Source organism: Musa acuminata, chromosome BXJ3-1, assembly GCF_036884655.1.
Source record: "Musa acuminata AAA Group cultivar baxijiao chromosome BXJ3-1, Cavendish_Baxijiao_AAA, whole genome shotgun sequence".
NCBI classification, from domain to species: Eukaryota; Viridiplantae; Streptophyta; class Magnoliopsida; order Zingiberales; family Musaceae; genus Musa; species Musa acuminata.
Window position 1 is genome coordinate 3577238 of NC_088349.1, and position 10408 is coordinate 3587645.

A 10408-nucleotide genomic window follows, 5' to 3' on the forward strand; every position below is an offset into this window, starting at 1 on the left:
ATTAGAAAAATTAATAGTTATTATAAATAATAAGGTAAATGATAAAATTTTAGAAAGAATTCGGAGATACATATGTATTAAGGTCAAATATCATGGATTAATCAAGATTTCTATCCTAAAGTTTGAGTCTAATAATAATTATAAAGTGAGTTGATATCCCATCTCAATGAATTGAATAATAAAATAAAATTAAAATATAATCGAAAATAAAATAAAAAAAGAAAGAGTATTTATTATTGGTATCAATAAGATTTGTTTAGAATGCTATTTGTAGAGCTTAAAAGGGTCCTAAAAGTCATATTGAAAGGTATAGTACACCATTACTTCCTTTCACGAGGATAATTAATTAATTAATTATATATTTTAAAGATATTTTCAATAGTTCTTAAAATAACTCAAAAATTATAAAAATCAAAATTAAAATAATAATAAATAAGAAGAAAAATAATAAAGGTATTGCTTGATGGTTAATGAAGCACACTATAAAATTTAAATTTTACTTAGAGTAAATAACTTTTATCTCAAAGGAACAAAATGAATCTAAGTCTTGAATTATATTCTTTCTAACCCATATTTTTATTATTACAATATGGTATCAATGATTAGTTGCAGAGTTAGCATTAATAATTATGCATAAGAATCTTGAATATTCATGAGAGATTTTAGGAATCACATAATTTCTTAGTTGTAATCGAATATAGATACTTTCATATAAGAGGCTAAAATATGAAGAATCACTTCTTACAAAAGATACCACTTCATGTTTCTCTTAAAGTTAAATTCTTCCTATACCTCTATAAAAAGATAATAAATATTAATTATAGGGAGAAAGGTTAAAGTTAAATTTTAATCATATACTAATATATTTTTTAAAAAATTATTTTTTAATATATTTCTTGATCGATCAATCAATTTATTATTATTATATTGAACATCATTTTTCATAAAGGATAAAAGGTAAAGACGAGATTCAAGATAGAATCTTAAGATATACTGTCAAAATCTTTACCAATAAAATTAATTAATACCTTTAAATTTTATTTTGACTAACTAATAAATATTTAAAATAATAAAATAAAAAATTTTAGAAGGAACTCAAAGATATGCATATTTTGTATTAAGGCAAAATCTATTGAGAATCTTATCCGCGATTCAATCAATATATCATCTTTTACCAGCGAGATTATTATGACAAAACAAGCAACAAAAATAGAATTAAAACATAAGTAGAAAGAAAATAAAGAGATGGAGAGTATTTCCTATTCATGTCAATAGGAATTGTTTAGGAATTTATTTATAGAGCCCAAAAAAATAAAATAAAGGGACATTTTCTTTCATGAGAATGATTATTATAACTACCCTTAATTAATTAAATATACATTTTAAGTTTTTTTTAAAAATATTTTTCCAACAGAATGAGATTCATCTCCTTTGTTTTTGTTTTTTTTTTTTTGGCTATTTTATTATATTCTCTGCTGTATCAGAAATCCCTGAGAAGTGCACTTTAGATTCTCACCATCAATGGACAACAGTATTTTGGTGTTCATGATGTGAGAATGAGCAGTAGAAAATAGACAATGAGATGTTGGAACAGCACACGGGCAAAGCTGTCAACACTGACTGCAATCACAGCTCACAGGAGATTGTGATGGTGGTGGCCATGCATTCGCTTGTCCAACATTTAGATTGTGACATCAAAGCCTACGATTTCCCTTCTCTCAATCACGAGCGGATTTAGTAAGAGTTGAATATATCATGCACGCAGACAGGTAAGTGAATCTGGATTCGATGCTGTTGCCTCCTATATATGATTACATGTCTGCAGACACCAACAGAGAAAAGGTGGGAGAGGAGCAGACTTTTCCTGTTTTTGGTCGCGAGAGAGAGAGAGAAGAAGAAGAAGAAGAAGAAGGGCAAGATGATTCCTTCAGGAATTGCAGCGGCATCTTCTTCCTCTGCCTCCTTCTACGACATCTGCAGCTACGCAGCTGGAATTGCCGGTGAGGTTTCTCAGCACCCGCTCAACGTTGCTTCTAATTGTTTCTAGTGGTGTAGTTGTCAAGATTGTCGAACCAGTAATCCTGCTATCAACCTTAGATTAGTTAATCCCATGAACAAAAGGTCCTCCGGGAAATTACACATAGCACGCAGGAGCAGAATCTATACAAGCTGCTCTTAGGAAGCTAAAAGAGAGTTCTTCCGAATCATTGTTCCTTTACCCTTCCCCAGCAAAGGGATAAAGGGAAAATGGTGAATGCAGCAGATATTTGAATCGATTTATTCTTGGTGCATAGCGTTCGTTCATGTCTTCATCACTACTTTCTTTCCCTTACCCCGACAAAGGGATTAAGGGAAATGGTGAATGTTTTCGCCTTCAGCAGTTTCTTTTGATCTGTTGCAGGCAATGTTTTCGCCTTCGTCTTGTTTGTGTCGCCAATGTGAGCCCACTTCATCGACATCTCTATTATTTCCATCTCCGTTTACATTTGCACATGAAAAGCTCAAATGCAGCACGATTTGCTTGAATTCTTCAGGCCGACCTTCAAAAGAATCGTCCAAAACAAGTCCACCGAGGAGTTCTCAGGCCTGCCTTACATATATTCCCTCTTGAACTGCTTGATCTGCATGTGGTATGGCCTTCCTTGTGTCTCCTACGGGGTGATCCTGGTTGCCACAGTCAATTCGGTCGGTGCCGCCTTCCAATTAGTCTATGTCATCCTCTTCATTCGCTATGCCAATTCTGCAAGAAAGGTGAATGGATGAACAGATCACATCTCATCTTCTAGCTTAAGCTTTTAGACAGCAATTGATGTGTGATTGATTGTGCAGTTGAGGATGTCGGCGCTGCTGGCAGGAGTTGCCTGTGTTTTTGCTGCCATTGTATTTGTCAGCCTTGAGTTCTTCGATCACACGACGAGGCAAACATTTGTTGGATACTTGAGTGTTGCGTCGCTTATCTCCATGTTTGCTTCTCCATTATCTATCATTGTAGGTTTTCTTTTCATCGCAAATTTAGATATCGATCGATGATTGTGTTCGGATTTCTTTACCTATCTATGTGGTGCACTTGTCAGAGTCTGGTGATCAGGACTAAGAGTGTGGAGTTCATGCCTTTCTACCTGTCCCTCGCAACCTTCTTGATGAGCATCTCCTTCTTTGCATATGGGATGCTGTTGCATGACTTCTTCATATATGTAAGAATGCTGCAATTTTAGATTGGATTCTCGTAGATTGCTTTCGGCGATTGATGCTTGTTCTTCTGAACTGCTGTTTTGCAGCTCCCAAATGGAATTGGAACTGTTCTTGCAGTCATACAACTGGTGCTGTATGCCTACTACAGCATTAACTCAAGAGAAGACTCTTTTAACATGCCATTGCTGGTTTCATAGTGATGTTCTAGTTTGACAAGGTAAAATGTGCATTCATTAGTTTCATGCAATTGGTTGCTTTGCATAGATAATATTTTAGATGCAGAAAAGTAATCCAACTCAGAGGTTTGGCATTTTCTCATGTATCAAAGCTTATAACTTTCCAACTCTGTTCTGTATGCACTGATTGTGTTTATCATGCTAAAGGGTCCAATACTTTTTGAATCTTGATATGTTGATGTCACACTCTAATCAATGATATTATTCTCATTATTGTATAATTTCCGAACATGCTAATCCCAATTTATATTTTATTTATATTTTCAGGTGATCAACACTTTTAGAAGCCGGAAGAAGAGGAAGTTTTCAAATCAAGCGACATCGGAGATAGTTCATTTTTGTTAATAGATGTTTGGTCACAAATTTATTCATTTTACTGACAATGATGAGACCTAAAAAGAATGTTATTTTAGTGATCACAAATTATTTTGTAATTATAAAATTTTGGATGATGAGCTTATGCACAATGTGACGTCCTCGTTCAGTTATATCGAACGTATTACTTGTTCCATAAAAATTTCAAAAAAAATGTGAAGCATTAGCTCTCACAAATAACATCGTTAATGCCGTTTTGAGGCTCGGATATAAAAAGATGGATGATTGTACGAAGAATTCATAAACATAGATCTTAATTATTTTTATTGCATGATTAGATCATCTTTCACTAGAAACAAGAAAATAATTTATTACTTTTGATTTAATTAAAGATATTGTCCTTTTGTTATTGACGGTGATAAAAAACATCTAAAAGAAATACTATAATAGAGATGATGATCTAACTTCTAACAAATGCTAGAATAAAGAAGCCTTTCTTTTCCCCCATAATATTCTACTCCCCTAGAAAGAATCCAACCAAATAATGTTATCTTTTGCTGCACTCTAAAACCTGATGATCTTATCCTGACCTCTCTGAGCCCCAAAGCAAATGCTGAGTGTGAGAATACAAACCATAAACTATTTCCTCTGTCAACAACACATGAATTGTCTTCTCTGTTGTAAGATATGAACAACAATGAGCACAATTTCTGAGTTGACAGGGGGGAAGATTTCCTCATTGTTTGATGAGACTTGTCTTTTGTTAGACACATTGATGGTACAGGTACTTTCTAAGTAACATGCATTATCCATTGGTAGAAGAAGATAAGTCAGACCTATTTATTTGTCGGCACAAATAGAGGTCATCTCAACCTTTTCCTTCTCATTCTTATAGGTGAGAAGAAGAAGTCTCAAGTAGTGTGACATGGAATACAACAAATGGAGCATGTTGGCATTTTTGTTTGTGGGGAATCTGTGCCAATTAATGGGTATCAAACTATTTTGCCACCATCTGAAGATTCTCAACTCCATGGACTTGCAAACAGACAACATGAGTTCTCAACATCTCCCACCTTATTCTCTCCTGTACATTTCATTCCCAGAGTCAATTCATCCTGCATAGGAAAGATGAAGTTCTTCAGGAAAATGATCAATAAAGTTTAAAAGAACTCTCAAATTTTGGTGAAACTAATAATATTTAAGAATTAAAAGAAAAAATTACACATATAGTTCTACTGTATGAAAAAGAAGTGATGTTTGTATGCTAAGATTGCTCCTTTACAATATAGAAGATTAAGATTTGAGTTTAAGAAACAATCTCTATATGATCTTTTCAAAATTTTTTTGCTTTATTTTGTAAAATGTTACATTCTCTTTAAAATAAATACACATTTATTTTTAAGGAAATACAATTTTGTACAACAGCAATTGACAAAGTTGGTATTAATTTCTTGTGAACTCTAGCAGCAGGTTTAGGGAAAAAAAAATATTTTTGGTAAAAATGATTACAAGTTTTAGAGGATTGCTCTTCTGATGTCTTCACCTGATTTTTATCATTGATTGACTGCATTTACTAAGCATTTATGAAACTGTTAATAATGAAATGGATAGATTTTGGCTATCTATAAGTTTAAGCTTTTTAAAGTGGACTCACAGGAGAGAATGGAGAAATAGAAGAAACATATCATTTAGTTGAGATGTCATGATTTCATTTGCTTCGAAGTAAAGGGTAAGCATGGAAGCTCCAACCATCCAATGGGCAAGTCTAGCTTTCTCCCCTTTCTTCCTTTGGCTTGACTATGAAGGTAGTCATTGCAAGTTGCAATGCACACTGGATATGAACCATCACTGATGCCATGAAAAGTGAAAGGCATTGGAAAACCATGAGAGACACAGAACAAGCACAACATTGCCATATCATACAGCCAATCTGCTGCCAAAAGGAAATGGTTCCTGTGGGGAACATAAGACTCTCACATCACTTTATAGGTGAAGAAGACTCTTGATGATAAATAATAATAATAATAATAATAATATTACTAATTATTATTATTATAAACTCAAAAGATGATGGAGACAAGATTAGACAAGATTAGTTCTTTATATACCGTCGCATATAAACTTTCGGAGTACTAAATCTCTCTAGATTTAAGAGCACTAAAGTATTTTTCTTTTAACACCACATGTTAGGTATTTAGAGAACAACCAACCCTTAATTTTCACCTGATTATTTTTTGTTCAAATAGAAATCTTTGAAAACATAAATCCCTTATCCCTAAGCAAATTGGTCTCCAAAAAACATGTTTTTAGTTAAGAATTTTCTTAAAAAATACTAACCAAACTTAATAAATCTGAACAATAAACTATGCCATTTAGATCTTGTTTAGATTTAAAGATCCACTTCCTTCTTGGTTTGACCATGTAGACACTCATTGCATGTTGCAATCCACACCATGGACTGAACCATCATGAGATGACTTGAGTGATCAAGTGAACTGATGAACAAAGAGGAACTCATCTGCTGCTAAAAGTAAATTGTTCCAAACAGTAACCTCTGCATTTCTTTTGCTCTGACATTCAACTGTCTATATGTACTTTCTTCACTTCTTTTTCTCTTTGGTTTGACTATAAAGCCACTCAATGAAAATTGCAATGCACACACACTATATATGAACCACAATTGGTGCCATGAGTGACAAAGTGAAGACAATAAACAAAGAGAAAAAGATAACAAGCTCCACCCTGCATTGTTTTTATAGCCATCTGCTGCCAAAAGGATATTGTTGTGAACAGTAAACTATGCAGACATCATATGCCATTCAAGTCTTTTTTAAATGTGGTGATGCCTTCTGCCCTTCCAATTAAGTTTGGCGCATCTTTTCTTCAAGTCCCCTTGGATTTTTCCGGAGCTTTCAAGGGGTGGAAGAAGCTTATTAAATCCTCCAACTCTGCCTTATCTTTGGGTTATGGTAACAGGAAGAAGTCTCAGTCCCAGGTATGTTTCCTTCCTCTTACAGCTTTGCTCATTACTCAATGCAATAGAAATGGACTGTGTTTCTATGTTCGTCTTCCCTTTGATTCATGGGAGTTCTTAGATTTTAGCTCTATGAAGCAGGAAATTTCCGGTAAAGCCGACATTACAAATAAGAAAAGACATCCTTAGCTGCTGTGGCCGACTATTCGGATGCTTTACTGTAAATGATGCATGGAGAAAGTTGGACAGGAAAAAAGAATAATTGTTGGTTTCTCCTTGTCGTGTCTGAGAACAGCATTTAACGCTATATTGAGGGGATTAAAGAGAGGAAAATTGTCAAAATCAGGATCAAACTAAATAAAAAATAATTTCATGGTATTTTCCAGATCTTACTTTCTGCAAAACTATTTAGTTCCTCAAAGATGTTGATGGTTCTGAATCAACAGTTATGTTGATCATTAAGAATGATACCCAGTGCACTGATACCAGCTATTATAGCATCATAGATCTTTGTTGATAATAGGTTACATAACAGTTGTTTTCAATATTACTGTAGATTATTGACTATTTACAAGTCCTCTCTTTTCATCATATCATCAAGATTTAGATTTTCCCTATTTTGCACTGATCTTCTTCCAATCTCATGGTCCCCTCAATGCTATATTAGGTAGGAGTGATTTGAATAAATGATTAATAATGTTTAATGAGTTATAAAATAGGAGATTTTGTTGATTTTAGACAGGGCTGATGTGAGTAGTTGTTTAAGGTCTAATTAATATGAGAGAGGAGATGAAAGATGTTACTCAGAACAAAGTGTTAGAGATAGGCACTCAGACTCACATTTTGCTTTTTCCTTGACAATTTCAAGAATTCCTAATCCATGCAGGGGAAACAAATAGAAGATCAAGAAAAGTTCAAGGCTGAATTGGCAACTAAAAGACTGGCAATGGCATCCTGTCAACCTCCAAGAACTACTGAACTTGTGACCATGGATGTGGAGAGTGTTCTTCACATGAAAGAAGGATTGGGTGAAACCAGCTATGCTCAGAATTCCTCCCTTCAGGTCAAGATCTTCCCTTTCATGTCAACAAATATCTAATGATTTTGACCTCCTCTCATTTTTTTTTTTTTTTCCATTGTCTGTTCTTTATTCAGAAGAAGAGCATGGAGGCCATAAAGCATATCATAGTAGACTCAGCAACAGATGTGTATGCCTCAAGAACACCAGGATGCTTCACAATTGCTGATCTTGGTTGCTCCTCAGGGACTAATGCCTTTTCACTAGTCAGCAAAATAGTCGAATCCATTCATGAAAAGGCTCGACAGTCAGAAAGGCCGACGCCAGAGATCTTGGTGTTCCTTAATGATCTTCCGACCAATGACTTCAATTCTGTGTTCCTGAATTTTCCGGAGTTCACTAGGAAGCTCAAAGGAGGCATTGAGCTGCAAGAAAGCAGTGCTCCATCTGTATACTTAGCTGCACTTCCTGGGTCCTTCTATGGCAGGCTTTCCCCAAGCAATAGTCTTGATTTCATTTATTCTTGTCATAGCTTGCACTGGCTTTCTGAGGTTAGCATTCAGTTCTCTAAATCCATATATGATCTCTAATAACTAAGTTCTTTCAGATAGATCTGATACATGTATTCATAAACTAAGAGTGAAGTGTTGTCCAATGAATCTGAAGGTTCCTCTGGGGCTTGTTGACGGTAATGGTAAGCCAATTAACAAGGGGAAGATATACATATCTAACACAAGCCACCCTGCTGTTCCTTTAGCATACTTGAGGCAGTTTCAGAAAGATTTCAGCCTCTTTCTCAAGTCAAGATCAGCAGAGTTACGTTCTGGTGGACGAATCGTTGTCCTAATTTTAGGAAGAAGAACAGATGATCACAGCGATAAGAGTGCAACAGTTTTGTGGGAACTTTTAGACCAGTCTTTGGCCATTATGGTCTCACAAGTGAGTGCCACTCTTTGTCTTTTATTCCTTTTAGTGTTCATCTGCAACTTGCAGGGATAAATGAGTTCATTCCTTTGAAGCACTCGAAATGAGGTTTGGAAAGTAGGCAAAATAATGTTCTTTTGAGTTCCTTGTCATTTTCTCTGTTGTTACATTCTGCATTTGCTTCATCTTCATCCATTCTCCTCAAATATCATACAGGGATGTCTATGGATTGAAAGCTCAAGATAAAATATAGCAAAATTATATTATAGTTTCCATTCCTTAAAGCAACTCTCATATCCTAAACCATTTCTACTATGTTCTTCTACCTGCCTCACAGGAAATGGTTGACGAAGAGAAGGTAGACACATACAATGTTCCATTTTATGCTCCATCAACAAAGGAGATTGAGGATGAAGTAGGCAGAGAAGGATCATTTGAGATTGACTTCATACAAGCTTATGAGCTGAACACAAGCACTGGAGATCCTCACAAGGATGCAAGAATCACATCGATGGCCATTAGAGCCATACAGGAGTCGATGATCACCCACCACTTTGGAGAAGGCATTGTAGATAAATTATTCCAAATTTATAGCGGATTGCTCAGTGAATTCTTGGTCAAACAAGAACTAAAATGTCCTCTCTTGATAGCAGTTCTAAGAAAGCCACATCAAACATAAAATCTGGTCACACACCAGTATGAATAAATTACTTCAAAGTCGACAATGACAACAGCATTGCTTCATCTTTGGATAGGCATCTTCATCTTTTCAGCTTCAAATTCAACAGCATGTTCTTTATCTTTGTAATTTCTCCTTTGAGAGCCTTCTTAAATTCATGCTCATCCCAGTCATAGGCTGGTATGGCATTTTGTTTCCTACTATACTTTCATATCAAGTGAATATACTGTGGCATTTGTATTGTGTATACCATTTTGATCCTCCAAAACTTACTTTTACTGCTACTCATCGTTTTGCTGTGCCATTATGTGTTCCTAAGGACAGATTTTGTTCATGTACTTTCCATGAGGAAGAAGAGAAGCTGCTTAATGAAATAAGAATGCTGAACAGAGGAAGGAGACTAAATGTGAAAGATACTGAGGCCAGATAGTGCAGTCTTTTGGAGGAAAGAACTGTTGCCAATGACCTTTCAAGGAAGGACAATAAATGATAAGCAACTTTGCTTCTTTCATGTTCATCATCACTTCTTTCATGCCAGAAAAAAAAACATGCAAAGTTCTATTTGATATATATTATAAAAATTGCAACACAAGAAGGGTTAGGAGAAGAGAAAGTTTATTCCTCTGAGAGGCAGGAGAAAGAACCAGAGTTGCCAAGTTCACCATCGTCCTAACAATAACTATACAACCTTACTCTTGCAAGCAAAGACATTTTATGGTAAGGTGTCTGCTAACCAAAGAATTCTTCCTTGTGATGTCTTTGCAATCCAAGTTAAAAGGTATGTGTTAACCATGTTGGCCACATGTTTGAACTGTTTATTTCAGAAGAGTATTTGAATCTACAATTCATGAAAATTTTTCCCTACTACAATGCTTATTATTATTCCTCACTATAATAGACACCATTTGCTAGGTTTGGTTTCATTTGTCATTTTCTTTGGTCTAGAGTCATTAATTTTCCCTCAGGCCACAAGTCAACTACAGTACAATGGGCAATAAATCTAGCACATGTCATCTAATCTGATGTCAGTGATGAATATTAGGGAAACTTGATCTGAAGAATCTTAAAAT

The 10408-nt window shown here is 34.9% G+C and overlaps 2 protein-coding genes across 4 annotated transcripts; both read left to right on the forward strand.

Moving 5' to 3' along the window:
* The first annotated feature begins 1602 nt into the window (after positions 1 to 1602).
* On the forward strand, positions 1603 to 3895 carry LOC103987457 (bidirectional sugar transporter SWEET2a-like). 2 transcript variants are annotated; one of them, XM_009405774.3, is made up of 7 exons: positions 1603 to 2000; positions 2402 to 2438; positions 2535 to 2751; positions 2830 to 2988; positions 3075 to 3194; positions 3279 to 3409; positions 3696 to 3895. In XM_009405774.3, the coding sequence occupies exons 1-6, from the start codon at positions 1808 to 1810 to the stop codon at positions 3387 to 3389; spliced, it is 837 nt and encodes a 278-aa protein (XP_009404049.2). In that variant the 5' UTR covers positions 1603 to 1807; the 3' UTR covers positions 3390 to 3409; positions 3696 to 3895. The 2 variants fall into 2 exon arrangements, with proteins under 2 accessions (XP_009404049.2, XP_018674475.2); XM_018818930.2 differs by lacking the exon at positions 2402 to 2438.
* Positions 3896 to 6570: 2675 nt separating this feature from the next.
* On the forward strand, positions 6571 to 9390 carry LOC135629053 (probable methyltransferase TCM_000336). Of its 2 annotated transcripts, none has more exons than XM_065136190.1 (5): positions 6571 to 6738; positions 7604 to 7780; positions 7873 to 8286; positions 8402 to 8674; positions 8997 to 9390. In XM_065136190.1, exons 1-5 carry the CDS (start codon positions 6586 to 6588, stop codon positions 9336 to 9338), a joined length of 1359 nt encoding a protein of 452 aa, XP_064992262.1. In that variant the 5' UTR covers positions 6571 to 6585; the 3' UTR covers positions 9339 to 9390. The 2 variants fall into 2 exon arrangements, with proteins under 2 accessions (XP_064992262.1, XP_064992263.1); XM_065136191.1 differs by lacking the exon at positions 6571 to 6738 and adding an exon at positions 7075 to 7092.
* The last annotated feature ends 1018 nt before the right edge of the window (positions 9391 to 10408 follow it).